We start from the raw sequence: 21216 nt of genomic DNA, 5'->3' as shown, positions 1-21216 counted from the left end.
ATGTTACGAAATACCATTTATATATATATATATATATATATATGAATTAACCATATTATATATATTTATATATATTTTAGAAAATCGAATAAATAATATTTTTATATTTAAAAATTTCTATAAATTATTTCTTTTTCCTTAAAAAATATCATTATTTTTAATACTAAAAACCTAATTTATCAAAATTTACTAACTTTATTTTTAATTTCGTCTTCATAAACTTTATATTTTTTATTTTATTACGAAAGTTATCTAATAAAAAAATTGTATTTTAAAAAATAACCTTTTATTCTCTCTATATATATATATAAATATAAATAAGTATTTATATTAATATTATTAATGAAAAAATTAAAAAAGAAATATTTTTTAATATAAATAATTTTATTTTTAATTGTCAAAACAAATTGCAAATTACACTTTAAAAAATGTTTGTCAACCACCAAAATAAAATTCCAATTTTAATCCGATTCAAATTCCAAATCTCTTTTTTATATATATCCAAACACATCAACCGGTGATGTTTCAGGTTGAACCGACCCGTCGCAAATTCACAGTAAGTGTCCAACACCGTAATCTAGCAATCTCAGCTCTGTATCAACTCTCCAAATCCGCAAAATTTTGAAGAAAAACCCCGAAATCTGTGCGAAAAGGCACTAAGAATCCAGCAATCTACCACTAAAATCCGAGTGTTCCATCCCGAACATCGAGCACAATCAGCTTCTACACTCAGCATGAGATGATGTCACTTGCACTTCAAGCCGTCGTCATCAACCAGAATCCCACCATCCTCTATCTCTCTCTGCCCAGAACCCATTTCTTGAAACCCTCGAATTTGCCATTTTCACCCCTGAATTCAAAGACCCAGTTCCCCACTTGCAGGATTTTGACATCCAGCAATTGCCTTTCGCCGGTCAAAAGAATCAGTACTTCTTTCGGGAAGTCTTACGGAAATGCACGGACACGAGCTAATGGCGAAAGAGCTGCCTCCGCTGAGTTAGATTTCGATGGTTTCCTGTCGATTCTCGAATTCATCACCCTCGCTTCCTCCGCCGTGATTTGTGTTTACATTGTGGTAAGCTGTGGATTGCAAAAGGCGGAGATTTTGAAGTGGGTGGGGAGCAAGATTTTGGCGTGGCAGTTTGCGGCTTTGTTCAGTGCTGCGGTGCTTGGGGCTGTCATAAGGCGGCGGCAATGGAGGAGGATTTCTGGGCCTGGGTTTTCGAGAGGGTTGGCTTCTCCTGGGTCTAATATGTTGGAGAGGGTGGAGAAATTGGAGGAGGATCTCCGTAGCTCAGCTACGATCATTCGGGTTTTGTCGAGGCAACTTGAGAAGCTGGGGATTCGTTTCCGAATCACCCGGAAGGCTCTGAAGGAACCCATTGCGGAGGTAATATCATTAACATAATTCTTGTTTGAATTCACCCAATAATTCATCATGGCATTTGGTCAGAAAGCTGTATATTCGTGTTTTGTTTAGAATGGAAATATAATTAGTTGATCAAACATGTTTCTCTTGTCTGCAACGGCTTAGAAATGTTGAGCTCTCTCTTGACATACAGCCTCTGTGAAATGAATTATATGCACTTCACTTTTATGATATGGATATATTTTCTTCTAAAAGTGGGCTTTTATTGAGTTCTTTGCAAGAGATGAAGTATATTGATAATAGAACATATGCGACGATTCAAACTTGAAACTTTGGTAAAACTTTTTCCTGGAAAGGATTTTTGATGAATCATAAGTTGCAAGGAAGTGCCTTTTACGGTTGTGGGGCTTGCTGCAAAATTTCGCCCCGCTATGCATATTCTTCCCAAAAATTTTATGGATAAAGATAAATTCCTCTGCTGCTCCTTTTTAGGGAAGGAAGGAGATTGGGAAAGAGTGTATCGGGTAGGTGCTTGCTGTTTGGCGTTTAAAGAAATGTTTTTTGGCTCATAAGACTGTTAAAAACATCTGATTGGATTCAGATGCCAGGATATAAATATTAAGTCCACTTTTTAATGCTTGGATTATAATTCAGCTATAGAAGGAAATTGAGGTCATACATCATACTAAGATTTCGCGTGGCTTGTTTAAAACTTTTAGAACTCAACGATTGCCAAAATCATTCAAATATCCATGGTTCGTGAGGTATATTATCTATGAAAAGTAGGTTCCTTGGGATGACGGCAATTTGAGTTTGGTGAATCCGAAATCGCGTTGAAAAAGCAAAACATAGAAGTCCAAATACCCGCTGAGTCAGTTTCTGACTCATGCTGCCTATCACTATTAGAAGATAAGTAAAAACGACATTCCTTAAATAAATTTTTGTGTTTATTCTATCTTTTCCTTTTCCTTTGCCGGTGTATTGTTGATTGATATGAAAGTCATCAGCAAGTGATGTAACCCAAATCCAGTATATATGGAACACAACCCAAGAACCATTATTTGGATGTAAAATCCTGGACCCATTACCTATAAGAGATAAGAAGGTCACATTAGGTGATGGAGAACTTGATATATAAGTCAAGAATGAATATCTAGAAATCGTTTAAGTTTGAAAAAATTCTCAGAAGAACCAGAGAAACTCTTGTTTTTTTTCTGAAAAATAATTATCTGATCTATTCCAGTTTATACAGGCTGTATTATATCAAGATAAATTTCCCTAAATATCTGTAAAAGATATGCAGCCTTATGATTATTATTGATCCATGATTATGATCCCTTAAGAATAGGAGACATTACTAACTAAAATTCAAAATGAAGTTTAAAAAAATAATCTTAACTAGTGCACCGCGCTTGCGCTGCATGCTTATACAATATTTTTTATAACTATTATGAAGATTCTTAATAAATAGTAATAGATAAGATAATGAACCAGATTGTTCTCGATCTTCATGCCTTATTCTTGATCTTCATGCCTTGGATCCATGCTCATCTGAATGCAAAGGTGGCCATGCCAATTGTGCCAAATTTCACGTAAGATGGCTGTTTAAAGAAGTTGATCGAGTTCTGGTCTCTATATGGATTTGCTTGGATTACCTGAACCACTCTAGTTTCTCCATCAGGAATAAAGATACAATCTTCTCCTTTTTGAACCTCTTGGAGTAAGCCATTAAACGCTGCTTCGAATCACTTAGCACGAGCTCTTGTGACTGTCCTACCGGCACTTGAAGCGGGTGTTGACTCGATTTGCTAGTTCATGTCTTGTCCCCATTATAAACTGTGTAGCAGAAGTGCAAGTATTATCAAGGGATGTTGTAGCGAATGACATAAGGTGCTACACTATATCAGACCAGCAGTTATAATGGATATTTCCATTCCAAGGCGGAAACCAAGCATGAGAATGGGAATGAGGTTGGGAATGCATATTCCATTCCCATGTACGAAGCATGCCCTTAGAGTTAACGGGTTTGAAGATTTCTACTTCATTAGTGAAATATTATTGACTAGGGTACAAACTAATGCATAACAGCAAATTAATCTCCACTTGCGAGTCTGCATTTGCTTCATCAAGCAAGTGTAGTTTGGTTTTGGATCCACTCAATAAACTGAATCTCAAATGGTGATATTTCACAAGAAAAACTCGTCAGGCAGGTAAGATTTCTCAATTTCCTGAAGCCCTAATATGGAGCTAGAATAGGTTATTAGGCATTGTTTTTGGGGAACTTCAAATTGACGACTCTTCCGTTTATTCGCTTCTTTCAGACCGCAGCTTTGGTCCAGAAGAATTCTGAGGCAACCCGAGCATTGGCAGAGCAAGAAGACATGCTGGAGAAGGAGCTTGGTGAAATTCAAAAGATTCTACTGGCTATGCAGGTAAATATCGTATATTGCATTCGATGCTGAGAAAATATGATTGCTGCACATCGTTTGAAACCGAAATTTGGCATTTTATGTATTTATATTAGTTAATTCTTTTAAAGAACTTCCTGTGAGTTTTTATTGTAGCTCCAAATGACACATGTTTACTCGTTGTACTGCCTTCTTGTGTGACCGGATAAAATTCATGTGAGTCAAATCACTACTCTCCCTTTTTTTTAGCTAGTAAATATAGAGATCGGGTAACTTCACTTTGGAGTATGTCAGATAATTTGTTTGGGTGATACATACTTACAAAGCACTCTTGTATGACAAGTGGCCCAAATTCTCACTTAAAAATTCCAGCTAATGTGGTCCATTTCTACAGGTTTATATATTAGTTTATCTTCCAATCTTAAGTAGTGATTAAGCCAATGTAAAAATTAGTTTCACTTGAATTGTTGGTGGAAGAATCACGATATTTCCACTTGATAGAATATAAAACTTTTTGTAATTCTCTCTTGCATGTAATTTCTCTCAATTTTAATGTCCCAGTTTTGTGTTTAGGAAGCCCCTCTATTACTATTCCATTTTTTACAATAATATATATTGCAGTAAGAAGAAATGGAATCCTCTCCTTGAAAAATAATGGTGGGATGCTACTAACTTATTGCATGTATCTTTGAAAGTAAAATTTAAATCTATTTACAAACTTAACATTGTCCATAAAATTACATGGCTAACCAAAATGGCCCATCAAATATGGTCGCTGGAAGTAAAGCTGTTTCTCAAACATTTTTATTGACCTGTGTAAGGCTTTAGTCATCTATATAAATTGATTTATACTGTTAATGGTTTCATTCACATAGAGTTCGAAATCCTTCAAAAACGGGTTTAAACGACTCTTTTTAATTGGAGTGGCTGCCATCCTAGTCTCATTATATTTCTTTTGACTGGCTAAATATTGTACATCGACACCTTTCTTTTCCAAATATATTTGTGATTATGGTTCAAAAGTGTTGTCAACCAGCTTATGGCCTGAAACTTGTACAACGTATTACATATTTCTCAATTTGTTTTTATTTTCTATTTGATCAGTTTACGTGGTGTGTATCACTTTTGCAGGAGCAACAGCAAAAACAGTTTGAGCTCATTCTTGCAATCGGGAAAACTGGAAAGTTCTGGGACGCCAAACAAGCAACTATTCAAGACAGGAATTCAACCGAGGCTTCTAAAGCGAAGGTAGATGGATTCCCAAATTCGGAAATCAACCAAATTGAGGCCATCATTACAGACGGAAGCTAACAATGACAACCGTAGATTTCATTAAAATCATGTGGTTTGCTCTCCAGACGTGTTTGACGGAGGACTCAATCGTGTCTTCATAGCTCGATGGTCTCTACATGATCTGCTTACTTCAACTTCGCGGCCAAGTTGGCATGATTCTTACAACTGCACATTGTGGAAGAGGGAAATCGAGGAGTGACATTGTTTTGTTCCAATATTTGAAAAAAAAAAAAAACTTTGTATCAATAATGTGTTTTTCTTTAATGGTTCTCAGGGATCATATCAACTTACCGAATTTGTGTCTCGGCATAGCGTGGTGTTTACGAGAAGGGTGGTGATTCATAGGGGTACAATTTGAAAAATTGATTTGGTTCGAGGTTTAAACAAAAAAATTCTAAATGCCATAATTATGTGTTTTAACAACCAAAATTGTCATATATAAAACAAATGACAAAAATTTATGTGAGACGGTTTCACGGGTCGTATTTGTGAGACGGATCTCTTATTTGGGTCACCCATGAAAAAATATTACTTTTTATGCTAAGAGTATTACTTTTTATTATGAATATGGGTAGGGTTGATCCGTCTCACGAATTATGACCCGTGAGACGGTCTCACATGAGACTCAGTCAAAACAAATTAGTCACGTTTTTTATTATATAAATAAATATGACATAAAATAGTCCAAAAAAATATTAAATTTTTTTTTTCAAATTACAATACATGAATGTATTATCCTAAGATTTAATTGGAGGTACAAATATTTAGTTTAATAATATTTAGAATAAAAAATGATGAATATTTATATAGTAATAAGTAACAATTAGCAGAATCAGTAATGGAAGGGCTGGAAAATCTGGAGAAAGTGCAGAAGGCCATACATTTGCTGCGATCGATTGGGGTACCCGACGCGGACCCCTACTCCCTCCGCTTCCTCGCTGATTTTGCGCTCCTTCTTGTAATCACTCCTCAACCTTAATCGTAGCATTATTTTGAATTTCGTATGTTTACCGACTGTACGCCATTATTCCGAATCAAGTTAAGATTTTGTTTTTGTCGTTACTTTGTTTCCTCTACGTCTTTGATGATTTTTCAAATGAAAGGCGGGATACTGGAATTTTGATTATCTTGTGTGTGTCTGTTTTTTTTTTTTTTTTTTTTTGAAGTTCTGTAAATAAGTTGAACAGTTTTAGGGAGTGATTGCAATCGCTATGGTTCTTTGGTTTTGGATTTTTAAAAAAAATCATTTTTTTTAAAACTTAGCTTCTGCTTTACTTATACGGACGCTGATTATTCTTTTAAAAAGTGATTCTGAGTCACAAATACCAACCACTTTTGATTTTTTATTTTTTATAATCTATAAATTTAATTATTTCAACAAACATAATCTTTTGCAAATACTTCCTTGGCTTCTTTGTATGATTTTGTTTATTTCTCTTCATCTCTTTGATTTGGTTCCATTCTGCTGAAGTTGGAAAATTACGATGGACTGGACCTTACCTCCAAGTGCCAGTTGATTTTGGAAAATATGTCAAAGGTTTGCAAATTGTTGATCATTTTTCTCTTTGTTCCTAGCAATTCACGAGGTGGGGCATGTGACGTTTTTTTTTATCCCAGATATCTGCTGCATTATCAGGAGAGAAAGGTATCTTGCATATATTCTGGCACCAGTGATTATGATTGTGTTCCTGCGATCAAGTGAATTGCAAGTTTTATGTTGTCTAGTTGCTCATTTGCTGATTTTAACAATTGTTGTGAATGCAAAATCTTCTTGGATTGAATTACATAAGTGCCCATGATTTATGGTGTGAAATGCATATGGAATCACATATTTTAGTTATATTTTATGCTGCTTCTTATGAAAACTAAACCTCTCCGACCGCTGAATGAGCAGGTGGCATCTGACTCAGTTAAATAACCGAATTCTGATGAAGCTTTGATTCCTTCATCCTTGTGTTGTCATCGTATTATTGCCACCACCTTCTCTTTCTGGTTGGTGCAAATTCATGTTTTCCTCTGCTAACCCGTGCGAAGTTTTAGACTCCCATAAATTCATTATCTATCTTTACAAAAAAGGGACTTTGGAGCATAAAACGTTGGCAATGTGAATTTAAGTCATTTTCATTACCTATTTATGGGCAGATTTCGGATGTTGAGAGTTCCATGGAGACAGATAATATTTTACAATTTTGAGTAAATGTTCTTCTAAGTTCTAACATTGAAGCTTTTCCAGGTGGCCACCAAATTGAGAATGCTGTGCGATTTTATCATGATGATAAAGCAAATCTGTGCTCTGTGTGGAGTGTCTATGATGATGTTGCTATGGTTGGGCTGGATGCAATGAAACGTTCAAATTCTTCGCTAGAAGATTTTGTGAGTAACTATTTTGAATAATCTGGGTTATTGATGACTTTTTCCTCAGCCTCCTTCTTCTACGGAAATTTTTGTCGGCTATCTTTTCTAACTAAATTGCAATTCTCATTATTTGGTCCATTTTGTTGAGCTGGTAGAACAATGATCTAGATGTAAGCAAAATGCAAATGTCAAAATCTCGATAAATGTCAGCTTTCCTTTGTACTCATGGATATAGGATCTTATGATCAAATTCACTATAATTTATATATAAATCTTTGTCGCTAAACCCATGTCCAGGAAAATTGCTGTAATGTTCATGTTTAATTGTTTGAAGTCAACAGTGCAGGTCATATTTTATGTTTCACACAATGGAAGCAAATGAGCCACAATCAATTTTCAGATACTTACCTTTTCTTTCATTCACAGAAAGTTATATTTATCAGGTGAGTTATCCTACTTGTCGGTTAGTCAGTATTACCGACAAACAGGACTCGAGGGATTTTTTATTAAATAGGTACATTTGTATAACATCAATAATTCCTTCTGTGATGGAGAATTAGTTGGTCTTTTATTTCATTCTGGTATCCTAATTTTCAAATGGTGCTTGTGATACAGTTGGATGGTTTAAATTTGTATAACATTCTGTGTTGGAGGATTAGTTATGGTCTTTTATTTCATTCTTGTGTCCTAATTTTCTAATGGCACTTGTGATACAGTTGGATGGTTTAAATGAGAAATTGCTGCTGTTGTCAAACCATGAAGTTCCAATAATGGGCCCAGAGTTTGAGGTGAGTGCTTGCTAGAGCTTTAAATAATACTGTGTAGAACTATCTTAAGCTCCAAATCAGTATCTTGTTGACCTGGCCACTTGTTTACTGAAGTTCAGGTACTTTGTCGAAACCTGGATGGTGAGAAATCTGTAATAAGAAGGTTTAGTAAGGAACCTTTTAGACCACTCTGTCTTGTACTTGAACGCCATGGGCTTTTGACTGAAAGGTTCAGCATTTCACTTGTCTTCCATTTTATATTTTCCCTTTCTCTTTGAAGAGGAAAATTTAGCTTTTGAAGCATGCCATCTAAATCTGCATTTGAATTTTCTCCATGTATAATCAAGAATCAAAGAAGAGTTGAAATGCGGAGAAGAATATTGGGCTCTTGAAAGAAAGCTTTGTGGTTCCCTGGTGAGCAACAAGAAGGTATGTCTGAAGTTTCTTCCTTTCAAAAAACAGATTCATCAGCAAAAGTAGATTGCATATTGTAGCATGTAGATTGAACTTCTCCAACAGAATATTTATGTTCTAAATTTGTTATATCTATTACTTGTATGAGTGTTGTTCTGTTGTATATGACTGTTTCTAAGTGGACATAATTTTAGCAGATATCCATTGAAGACGTTACCAGAGCAATCCATCTGAAATCCTTCGATTATCGAGTGCTGAACCTTCTATTGTATCAGTTAAGAGTGGCAATGGTATCTCGATTTCACAATTGCAAATGCCTATTTGCGACCAAATTTTTACTTGGCTTTACAACAATTTTCCTTCAATTTCATGTTACGCTATCTTCTGAACATGCCCTTGAATCTAGACCTACCGATTTACCTGAATTTAGTAGAAAACACAAGATTGTGGTGAATCATATATTCTCTGGTGACATTGCTGCACAAACTGAGTCTATACTTTGAACACTTTGATTCTATCTCTTTCGAACCTCGTGTGGTTCACTAGGATTTTTCTTTGAAGCTTTGTAGGTAAATGAAGCACATATGGAATTTCTCTCAGTTTCCGAATTGCTTGTGGAGATATCAGATGACCTGTGAGTGATTTCTTCTTATCTATGTTATTTTTATATCTGTTTTAAATAAGATAACGTTTTTGCCATTTAATTATGCATGTGGGAAGCATAAATTTACTTTTTCACGATGGATAAGAAAAACTGCCTCAGGTTTGATTATGAGGTGAGGCCAGTTTTCTGTTTTGCTGATTTTGCCTTTCCATTTCTTGTTTTCACCGTGAAAATTGTCTCTAAAAGTTGGTTTATTCATTTGGTTTCTGTATAGGATGATGTAGCAGAGAATCATTTCAACATTCTGCGAATGTATGTCAGATATTATGGAGCTTCTGCTGCACCAATCAAGCTTGTGAGTGTTGATAATTTGCTTATCTATTCAATGTTATGATGTTGACTTTGAGATTTTCTTCTCCTGATAAACGATGATAGAAACATATAAACATTGTGCTAAAAGAAATTTCCATAGGCAAAATTTGTAACGGAGCTAGAAGAGAAGTATGATCGGTTGTTAAAAGCATTGGGTTCTGAACTGGGCACGAAGTACCAGAAAAGATGCGAAGAAGCCACTAAAGAAGGTATAAAAGCTAAAGACCCACTGAACTTGGTTTCAACCTTTTGATTTTGGCTACCAAGCTCGAGTATATAAATTACACATCATTGAGTGAAATTGCATGTTCTTTTCATCCTTCGAAGGGTGTTGAGCTTTCCATTCTACAGTAACTGGTTTAACTGTTCATTCCAGCATTGAAAAATCAGAATATTTCTCTCTTTTGTATGCACCGTACCACATTGTCCACCATTTCGATGTTGATACAAAGTGATTCTTCTAGAAATGTAGGAAACAAAGTTACAACACCCCCTCAAGCATGGGGTGAAAAATGCTATTTCCCTAAGCCCCTTCATGTCATTTACTCCATCAAATGTGTTTCCCCTGCAATTTTATGCTGTATTCGTTTCAATTCTTCAGGTGGGAAGACTTGTGGACCTCCTCTTGGAACATGGCATATACCACCAGTGATCGAAGATGAGGCTCGCTATCGAACTGCAATTTCTACCATTTCTGGAAGGAAAGTTGGCGGGCATCTATCTTCCGGCAACAACGGTTGATGAGTCTAGTGTGTACTCAATCTGACTTGGTTCCCACAAATTGGATATGTTTTGGTTGCTGAGTTGTACCAAACATTGGTTCGTCGTAATGGATGGTTTGAAATCATAGACATAACCCCCCAAGATGACTTCTTTTGTGACGCCAAACATCAATGTCGAGAAAATGTTGTGTAATGTATGAAAGAAAAACGTATGATTTGAGATGGATTTGTTAGTTCGAGACGACCAGGCGGAATTTGAGGTATTTGATTCTTCAAAAAGTGATTTTGAGTAGTTTTCTTCAGTATTTCAACGAAAATGGTTGAATTTCGAGTGGCAAGCAAACACCTTTGCAGATTGCATCTCGAATTCTTTCTAGAACGGACGGTTTTGTCGTTAATGTAATGTAACATGACTACAAGAAAAAGATCAAAAAGCACATCTTTTTCGGGAACAAGCTTTCAGAAAGAACGAAACATGAGAAAACATTGAGGTAGGTCGAAGTCGAACTTAAATATTGGTTAATCATTAAGGAAGCATTTTTTTAGTTTTTTAACATTAATTTAGCTAGTTCGGTAAAATGATATAAATATAATAAGTTCAAGACCAAATGAATAAATTTATACTTGTATTCCTTGATCTTTTTCTGGAGAAGAATTGCATATTGTTTAAATGACATAAAATAATTATATTCTTATAATTTTAATGCTAAAACTAAAAAACTCAACCCTTTCACGCTCAAGTCAAATGTGCACTTTCACTATTTTTTCCCACTTTCGTCGTGTTAAATCTCGCTATCCAGAGTATCTAGAATAGTGGTTTAAAGTTTAAACCCTATCAGGTTTTGCCCTTTCTCGGGAGATTCCACCAGACCACAGCCATATTTTGACAGGGGTAACATTAAAGAAAGCTAAGGCAAGAAGTTATAAACTATATCTTATTCCATTGTAGCAAATTATTAGTTAGTATATAACATTGACAGCATACAAGTCAAATCCCATACATATTATATATATTAAAAAGCTTGCATACCACATGTATGTTATTCATAACCACAGTACTTTAAGGAGATTGAGGCCAATCATACCCAGCATCTACAGCATTAACATCATCATAAAACCACATTTCAACATCATCGATCGGATTTTCGTCTTCCCAAAAATCATCCAACATCTCCGCATAATCATCATCCATATCTCCGGCCACGAAATCCCATGCCAAATAACCGGAAGAGCCCGAGTAATCGGAGCAATTATCCCACCCATTCATATCATAACAATCTACGACAAGGGGTCCGATCACCTTAAGTTTAGGAAATCTTTTCACAAACTTCTCTTCCAAATTTACATTCCAACACCCCCGGACATCAAGTAACTCAAGATTCTTGCAGTTCTCTATAACCTTGATTATACTGGATGTATCAACGAGCAAGTAGGCGATCTCGAGATGCTTGAGTCTTGGCATTGTGGATGCGATGGCAAGGGCCTCGTCATCTTGTGAAAGCTTGCCGATCACCTCCAATGGGTGCATTATTCTCCGCAAACTAGTAAGAAACTTACAGTGCTTCCCTACTGCTTCAAGGGCTCGAGCTCCGATGTTGATGCAGTAGCTCAAATCTAAAACCGTAATAAGTGATAACTTCGCAGCAGCTTTTTCCATTATTGCGTTGTTTATTTCACATCTTGGCAATCGTAAAGTTCCGAGAGCTTGTGCACTTGAAACCAAGATGAATCAATTAAGAATAATTCGACACACGAAAGAAAATAGAACACTTACAATTAGTGATTGCACATTAAATTCAATCCTTCTTGAGAAACTTAACTTTAAACCTAAAAAGCACTGATACCATTGAAATATATAAATAACAATCAAGCATTACTAAAGGTGTTGTATTTTCTGCCAATACATATGGCAAGAAGAACCCCTACTTTCTCATAATTCTAAACAAAAATGGAACAGAAACAAGAAAAATGGAAAGTGATGACCAGAAATCACATTTAAAACGCGACACTTACTGATTTGCTATGAACAAGATGCTTTGATCGCTGGCAAGACCAGAAATGCTAAGTTTTCGGAGTGAACCACCACTTCTAGCGATCAACATTCGAAGCATTCTGTCGACAATTTCGGGTTTGGAATTTCTGCTCCATTCCTCAATGTCTATCTCTTGCCAACAATAAGGCCCTGACACTGCTCTTCCCCATGACTTACAAACCCTCGGTGCCACTGTAAGCACCTCCCGAAGTGAAAGATTCTTGAATATCAGACCAAGTGCATCAGGTATTAATTCGTCCCATTTTCGAAAATCACCTTCCTCATCCATTTATCTTCAATTTTAACTTCACCAAGTAAATAACCTATAGTAAGAAGAATTGGATACCAAAACTGTAATTAACTAACATCAAGAAATGTTTTGTGAGTGGACTGCTAAGATTGAATGAAAACGCACTTTGAAACTTGAAAGGAAGTATCTTTAATTCCAAACATAAAGCTCAAGTAGCATGATACATAAACCATTCATAAATTTCCTCCATCATCCACTAATCGCTAGTATAAGAAGTGTATTACACCTTTTTCAGAAGAAAAAATCTCCGAATGATGAAAAAAAAAGACTTTGGATCATGAAACATTAAAACTTCTTCAGAAAAATGTTCAAAAGCAGACCTACAAAATCAAAGGTGAAAAGGTAGAGAAAGTGGAAAATGATGAAAAGCATACACATTTGACAAGACCATCCAAAGAAACTCACCAACTTGCAACAAATCCAAACCATGGCACCCATTTATTGGCAATTTTTAAACAAAAAAAATAAAAAAATTTACCCAAATCAGAAATGAACGAGATTTACAGCACAATTAAGCTAAAAACGGCAAAATAAAACAGGCCCACATTACACACAGCACTGAAAATCAAGAAATGTTTAGATCAACAAAGCTAGATATCAAAAACACAACTACCATCCAACTCAAGAGCAAACAGAAGCTAAAAATCCAAACTTTCTTCTTCCACACAAATGGAAAACGAAATTTACCTCAGCAAACGCAAAAAGACAGCCAAGAAACCAATTTGAAGAGACAGTTAACACAAATTAACTCAGCACATTACATTTACATGCAGCGCAAAGAAAAATATCAAAGAAAGAATGTCTCATTCCACCAAAAACAACAAAAAGAAACGAAAACGTGACATGAGAGAGAACATAACCCTGTCTTTTTTCCTCGTACACTTGGATCTAAGAAAACACGGCGGGTTATCCGCCTGAAATGAAGGGTCCTCAAGAATTCTCTCCCTTCCCTCTCGGAGATGGAGAGAATAAGTGAAAAAGTGAAAAAAAAAACAGCAGAAGAAAACAAGAAGAGAAGCGAAAGCAAATATCGTTCGTATCTCGTGTCTGTATGTGGTGAATTGATGAAAGATTTCAAGATTCTTTTTTTTTTTTTGTAAAAAAAATTGAACAGATGAAAGATTTCAAGATTCTTTTTCAAAAAAAAATTCGACTTTTTCTTACTGAAAAGAAAAACAAGAAAGCCATATTTATATTTATGGGTAGAATTGATTGCTGATGAAGATTTTAGTGGGTACACATTTTGCTATCAGCCTTTTTTGATGAAATCTCAACGCCTACTTTGTGTGTCGATCAATACACTGAAACCAGCCGTAGATCTCTACGGAACCTAAATTACAGAAAAATCAGGAAGAAATAATCAGCATTGTTGAATTTGAATTGTATCCACGATTTTCTTTAACAATATCGCATTTGGATTTGAGTTTAGACTTAAGCTAGAGTACATTATATTATATTTAATTCTTTAATCTAAGTAACACAAAACAAATCAAGTGAGATATTTGATTTTATCTAAATTAATGTAATAAATAGATTTGATTTTAAAATAAAGAAGTTGAGAGAATCAAGCCAGTCTTTACAAAGAAAAAATGTGTTAAAACATCGACTCGACAGTTTAGAGATGATAAATAAACTTACGTTATTTTTGTAAGATTTTTTAGCATAACAATTGGGTTAGCAACAACATGTAATTTTTTAAACAAAACTGATCATTTGGGCAACATATAAATATTCGAAGTGCAAGAAATGCTCAAGCTGGTGCAGCGAAAATATGTGCATGAGAATTGATGGAAATGCAATTGTGAACAAATTAATAAACAAAAGTGAAAAGCAGAATGCAAACTAGACACAAGGATTTCCCCATGGAATTCGAAGACATAAATCTTTATACCTCTTTCGTTCTCATTTTTCAAAAAAGATTATGCTAGAAGTTTGATATTTTATATCTAATCTTTTTGTACAAACCCAACCCAAATTAGATGATGTCATAGTATCAATGGGAGACTTCTTAGCAAGAACTTTACTCAACATTTTTTACAAGTCAAAAAATCAATACAATGCATTTCACATCTCAACAAATCAACACCGTGAACAACTTATGTCCTGGCGACACACGTGCTACAATGGTCGGGACAAAGAGTCGAGATCCCGTGAAGGTGAGCTAACCCCAAAAACCAGTCTTAAATTCGGATTGCAGGCTGCAACTCGCTTGCATGTAGCCAGAATATCATACGACAGTGAATATATTACAGGGCCTTGTACACACCATCCGTCACACTATCATTTGAAAAGAAAAAAGATTGACAGTACAATAAATGTAACCATCGCTTGAGACGTTACGATTTCTTGAACAAATATGATGGAAACTTGAAGTGGTGCCTCGAGTGATCTCCCTGAATGAACCGTAAACGAAGAACTTTGAATACGAGCTTTAATGATTAATGTTGCAGAATTACGGTGTCCTTAACGAATCATTCGCTTTATATTTAGGCTGTGTTCGGTACCCTTGATTAGGTGGGTTTATTATTTTTAAACCCACTTAATCCAATGTTTGCTACGATTTTTATTTAACCAATTCAGTCCCTCCTATAAATGATTATGTTTTATTAAGTGTTATTAAATAATACCTCTTTCCCCTCTAGGATTATTTATCAATCCTCTAATCCCTACCCTCTTTCTAATTTTACCCTTTCTCTTTCACCAACGTAGGACCACCTCCGTCGTCGAGCCACCGCCCGACCTGTCGCCGCATACAGTCGGACCACCGCCGGACGTCGCCACCGACAGTCGGACTGCCGCTAGACCGCGCGGACGCCGCCGGCCATCGGATCAACTCCGTCACCGGGCCGTCGCCGGACCGTCGGACGCCGACTGTCGTCGGACCATCGGACGCCGACCACCGTCGGACCATCTCCGTCACCAGGCTGTCGCAGGACCATCGGACCACCGTCGGACGATCGCCGACCGTCGGACCACCTCCGTAACCGGGCCGTCGCCGGAGTAAAGAAGAAAAAATAAAGAAAAGGGCAATTTTGTCATTTCATCAAAAAGTTCAAAATTATCCTATACTTAAAAATCATACCAAACATAATACTATTTTACATCTTATATTACATTTCTATTACAATCATTTTTTTATAATTTACATACTTATCATTAGTTTATTTTATCCTCCTACCAAACGCAGCCTTATAGAATAAAAAAATCCAAACGGTCTTAAAATATTCAAGTTCGATTTCGTATAAATATTATGCGACATTTTTTTTGTTTTATAAGCTCTTATACTATCATATAATCATGTGACAACTCTTTTGTTTTATACTGTAACCGTCTTCTTAAATACACTGTCGAAAATAATATGAGATCATTTAATACAACTCTGAAGTCCGCTTACATACTATTTTTGTCTCTTGGATAAGGAAGTGATTGACAAATAATCATCTTTATCTACGTTTGGTACCTTTTTAGAAAACCCGTGATAATATCACGAGCCTTTGATAAATAACTTTATATAAGGATAAAATATCTATTCTATTAGGTTTAATAATTTTAATTTAATAATAAAATACACTACAATTGACTTAATTTCCCTCAATTTATAAAAATCATAAACCATATCTTCACTCATATCATATTATATAATATATAAAATTAGGTAAAAAAAAATAAATAAATCATGCAAGCACTGTCGGCGCATGAACGGATAAGAAATATGAACTCTCAACATCTTTGAAATTATAAAATTTATTATGCTAAAGTTAATTTTATCGTTACAATTTAATATATAAATTTAATCACTATTATTAAAATCATATCGAACATTATTTTAATGAAACAATAAAGTATTGTTCAAAACAAGTTGAATAAAACTCATAAAAGAAACTTCTCCATCCATCCCATTCATTTAGGCATATGTATGTTTTCACACAAATAAAAAAATAAGAAAAATAATATTAAATATAGAAACCGAACTTTACAAGAGTAGGTCTCTTGTGAGACGGTCTCACGAATCTTTATCTGTGAGATGGGTGCATTTACCGATATTTACAATAAAAAATAATACTCTTGGCATAAAAGATAATATTTTTTCATGGATGACCCAAATAAGAGACACGTCTCACGAAATACGACTCGTGAGACCGTCTCACACAAGTTTTTGCTACTTTATAATTAGGAAGAATTTTTCTAAAAAAAATAAAAGTCAGCCTAAATGAATGATAGGGATGAAGTAATAGAATCTGAACATTGTAGCATCAAGTCTCTTGAAATTCAAATCTTGAATGCCTTGAAAATTTTGGCTCTATATTAACTTCTCCACATTAAAATATCCTCAAACATTAAAATACCAACCGTTTGTTTGAATAAAATGTGACTGCAGCTATAAATGATTTTTTCACCTGGAAAACTGAATCATTATTTGTATGATGTCATCATTAAATTAAAAAAAATATGTTTCTCAAAGTTAGATACATAAATTTTATATATAATAGCTTTAAGAAAATATTTTGATGGTGAATCAAGCTCTTCGTATCATCTGTTATGTATATATATTAAAGGTAGAACAGAATCTCATGTCAAACAGTCTAACAAATTTATATTTGTGAGATATATCGATATAATTCATACTTGCAGTAAAAAAATAATGTTTTTTCAACATAAAAAGTAATATTTTTTCATGGATATGATTGAGTAAGAGATCTGTCTCATAAATCAACTCTTGATGTATTCTCATAAAAATATTTGTGTAAAAGGTAAATCTCCTATATTTAACTAGTTTGGTAGGTTGGTGAAGCTCTTTTCAAAATCTCAAAAATGTCTCTTAATTTGCTTCTATTTTTCTAGCAATTTATTACTATTTAATAACTCTCTTCAGATCAATTTTTAAATATCGAGAAAAAAATTAGCTATATACATATAAGAACCTGCATTTAAAAAAAGAAATTCTATAAATATAATTTAAATTTCATACATTTTTCTATAGTTTCGATAATGTCTCGATGATTTTGTAAAGTAACATATCTAAATTAAATACTTTAAATAAATGTCCATCACACATAAATTTCATGATATTCATGTATTATTTTACAATATCTATCTCCGATATTCATGTATTAACCTTCCACTGTTTTAACCTTGTTTACAAATACTTGATTTTTAATTATTTAAAAATAATTCATTCATTTATTTATTTGATTTGATTTCTTTATAACACAAAAGCTTCCAATAATAATTTCTCCTCATTCTCGTTTAGGTTAAAAAAATTAAAATATTAATTCTCGTAAATAAGTAGATATTTATTTACTATTTTATACATTTTTTTATTTGAAATGAACTATTTTATACATATTGTATATACATTTGTGCTAAACTGAGATTACACTTAACCATCACAATCTACGCCTACAGGGAATCAAATAATTTTATTTCCCATGAATATATAATTTTTCTTATTTAATTAAATATATATTAAAAAATTAAATTAATTAGATTCATAATTAATAGGCCATTGGGTCGGTATACGTCACTGTCTGGTTCCAATATTTTGCGTGAATTTTATTTTACTTGAACCAGAATTTGGGTATTCTCATTAAATGAGGGCTCAGCAATGGAAACCTCCTGTCTTTCCGAATGATTCTCATATTATATGTTCTTTGGGGTAAAAATTTATTGATAAAAATTTGTGTGAGACGGTCTCACAGGTCTTATTTGTGAGAAAAATATCTTATTTGGGTCATCCATGAAATATTATTATTTTTTATGCTTACTTTTTATTGTGAACATCGGTAGGTTTAAATCGTCTCACAAATAAATATTCGTGAGACCGTTTCATAATATATATATATATATATATATATATTAATTATTTTTGAAAATATTCTTTAATTGCAAATTTTTAATTTTGTATAAAATGATAAATACCAAGTCGTACTGATATCCACTATTAACTTTGTTGGGCCGCCTTCACCTCTTCTTGGACAGCCTTTATATATTGGCTTTAGTTGGGCCTTGCCCCAACCATTAGTTGTACTTGTGACCATGTTATCTCCCAACAATTTCAATTTATATCCAATTTTTAAATTAAAAATGTCCACAAAATATCAATTAAATATAATTATTCTTTCTACCACACTTGTTTTGTGATCCAATGGTCTCTTTTCCACCTATTGGTCTCCATATCCAACTTGGGATCGAGCCCGATCTTGTGTGTTTTCAGTTTGACGAGCTCAAGCGCTACTCGTCATAGTCGAGTTCAAGCTCAATTCGTGTACACTCTATGTGACTCATTTCCTAATTAACTTTCAAGTTCGTTATTCAGATATGTCCCAAATGAGTAAGCTGAACTAGTTTTGAGATGAGTCGGGTTAAACAACTTTGGTTACCTACACGCACTCCAACTTAATCAACTAATTTCCTGTTAGAATGATTGAAGTATATATTATACTTTCTGATAAGTTGAAATTAATAAAATTAATTTTATTTAGTTGAAATGTACCTCCATTTCAAGGGGGAAAAAGTTTAAACTTATAATCCCACGAGTAAAAACAATATACAATATTTCTACTATTTCTATTTTTACTTGATTATGAAACCAAAAACTCTCACGTAAAATGAAATAATTTTTTTTACCCGATCTAATTTGTGTCGTCGTTGGTTTGTTAATAATTCACGATCTTGGTCACATAAAAGCACGTATTGGATATATATCCCGAATTACTATATGCAATGTATGCATCTAACAAGGTTAAAACAATGAGTTAGTAACATATCAATAACAATGACGACTAAATCAAGTAAAAAATCGTAATATGAGACATCATGTTGGTACAAAGTAAATAAGTGATATTAGAACTGAGATGTATAAAAAGTAACTTGCAATATTTTTCCATTGATTGGCTCTTATCGAAAATCTTATGAGACAAATTCATATGATTTTTTGTGTTTCCAAATATAACAATGAAACCATTTCACCAAGTACCTCAAGCCATTAATAACTTCAACCCACCATTTTCATCCACCCAATTTCCAACAATATTATCTCGAAGAACACATTCAATTTAATATATTAAATTAAATTTATAGTCCCACGAAAAATATTAATTTGTCCCACACTCCAAAGTTTGTGAATCATGTGTTGGAATAGTGATTGAAACTTGAAAGCACCTTTTGGTGGACTTGTCACACTTTTCGATGTTTGAACTGTAGCAATCACTTTAATCTGCCTCAACTTATTCATGAAATTACATCCTTTTCCACACAGGAAAAAAAAATAGTAAGAATATAATCAACCGAAAAGGAATCCATTGTCCCTCTCATCGCTACCGAAGTAAAAAAGAGAACTAAAAGTGTCTTTATTACCTCAATTGGCCGTGATTTTGGGTGGCTAAAGTAGGGTTCTTCAATCACCGTACGGTTTGATTTGGTTCAGTTCAGTTCGGTTCGATTCGATTTTGCGTAAAAATTCCGACTAAATCATATCATGTCGGAACAAATCTAAATCATGAATTTTTTATTGATAAATTTAATTTGATTTGGTTTGGTGTAGTTTGGATGATTCAATTAAATTTTGAGTTTCATAATAAATTATTATATGAAATATCGCAATTCAGAAAAATTAGTAATTGATAATGGAGAGAAATTGAGTGGAAATTGTATTTAATAACGAAATATATTGATTATAAGTAAAATACTATAAATAAAAATAATTATACAGAGTTACAAAATTTTGTAAATTATATAAAAAAAAGATAAATTTTTAGAGGTGTGTTCAATTTATTTTTGCTAAAATCTACAATCAATAAATTATCGAAATAATTGTATTGTCACAATGTTCACTGATAATATAATACAAACTAAAAATCAATTAATATAATATTAATATATGATATTGATAACAAATATTCTCTCGGTTAAAATGACCCGAACCCTTTCGAGGATATCAGCGTCAATGTTTCTGATACTTTAACATGAGCTTGGGATTTCGATTTAGTTGTTGGCTAACAGATTAAGATCGGAATAGCTTGATAATACTATTGACGAGAGCACAACACATAATTTAATTTTAAACGGCATAGGAAAGAACAAACGTTTTCACGGCACTGTCGATTATTTTATTAGTCTAATTTTGTAATTATTTATATGTAGAAAAAAGTACACAAAAAAATATTATTTACCCCATCATAAATTTCTTTGCATCATCCTATCACAAAATTGTGGACTTTCATACAAATGTGAGAAAACTTAAAAACACTCATGGAAATGTGGTACTAAAAAAGTACCTAGGGACTGAAAACAAAGAAAAAAGACGACTGGAGACTGAAGCCAAATTTCCCGAAAATAATATCATGTGATTTATCCCTCTTCGAATCTAGCCCACCTAGTCTTCTTACCGTCGACTGGGACAGGTTTTCTAGTGCTGCGACAAATTAATTTTTAAATTTTTTACACCAATTAATAATATATATAGATATAAGATATATATAAGAGTGGGGTTTTTAAATATTAATTAAAGTTAAAATAAAAATTTCAAAAATGATGAATAAATCCCAACAATATAGTTATAATTGTGTTCA

At 33.7% G+C, this 21216-nt stretch overlaps 3 protein-coding genes across 8 annotated transcripts; 2 read left to right on the top strand and 1 right to left on the bottom strand.

Annotated features, from left to right (window-relative positions):
• Window positions 1-514: 514 nt before the first annotated feature.
• Window positions 515-5334, top strand: LOC140817800 (uncharacterized). Its single transcript, XM_073177610.1, has 3 exons — window positions 515-1390; window positions 3691-3801; window positions 4909-5334. Exons 1-3 carry the CDS (start codon window positions 740-742, stop codon window positions 5086-5088), a joined length of 942 nt encoding a protein of 313 aa, XP_073033711.1. The 5' UTR covers window positions 515-739; the 3' UTR covers window positions 5089-5334.
• Window positions 5335-5871: 537 nt separating this feature from the next.
• On the top strand, window positions 5872-10545 carry LOC140817647 (uncharacterized). Of its 4 annotated transcripts, XM_073177399.1 has the most exons (14): window positions 5872-6028; window positions 6542-6607; window positions 6688-6715; window positions 7304-7443; window positions 7767-7868; window positions 8142-8213; window positions 8312-8421; window positions 8540-8621; window positions 8804-8896; window positions 9176-9240; window positions 9370-9382; window positions 9485-9565; window positions 9683-9791; window positions 10184-10545. In XM_073177399.1, the coding sequence occupies exons 1-14, from the start codon at window positions 5909-5911 to the stop codon at window positions 10321-10323; spliced, it is 1221 nt and encodes a 406-aa protein (XP_073033500.1). In that variant the 5' UTR covers window positions 5872-5908; the 3' UTR covers window positions 10324-10545. The 4 variants fall into 4 exon arrangements, 1 of the variants encoding a protein (XP_073033500.1); XR_012114886.1 differs by lacking the exons at window positions 9683-9791; window positions 10184-10545 and having other exon boundaries at window positions 8804-9240; window positions 9356-9382; window positions 9485-9566; XR_012114881.1 differs by lacking the exons at window positions 9683-9791; window positions 10184-10545 and having other exon boundaries at window positions 8804-9240; window positions 9327-9382; window positions 9485-9566.
• A 680-nt stretch (window positions 10546-11225) lies between these two features.
• Window positions 11226-13767, bottom strand: LOC140817455 (F-box protein FBW2). 3 transcript variants are annotated; one of them, XM_073177330.1, is made up of 3 exons: window positions 13334-13767; window positions 12318-12659; window positions 11226-12016 (listed from the first exon to the last, which is right to left on the bottom strand). In XM_073177330.1, the coding sequence occupies exons 2-3, from the start codon at window positions 12623-12625 to the stop codon at window positions 11365-11367; spliced, it is 960 nt and encodes a 319-aa protein (XP_073033431.1). In that variant the 5' UTR covers window positions 12626-12659; window positions 13334-13767; the 3' UTR covers window positions 11226-11364. The 3 variants fall into 3 exon arrangements, with proteins under 3 accessions (XP_073033431.1, XP_073033358.1, XP_073033288.1); XM_073177257.1 differs by having other exon boundaries at window positions 13507-13765; XM_073177187.1 differs by having other exon boundaries at window positions 12318-13766.
• Between the last annotated feature and the right edge of the window lie 7449 nt (window positions 13768-21216).

Source organism: Primulina eburnea, chromosome 1, assembly GCF_022965805.1.
Source record: "Primulina eburnea isolate SZY01 chromosome 1, ASM2296580v1, whole genome shotgun sequence".
In the NCBI taxonomy this organism is placed as follows: domain Eukaryota; kingdom Viridiplantae; phylum Streptophyta; class Magnoliopsida; order Lamiales; family Gesneriaceae; genus Primulina; species Primulina eburnea.
The sequence above is the reverse complement of the archived record's forward strand: the minus strand, read 5'-3'. Positions and strand labels throughout refer to the sequence as shown.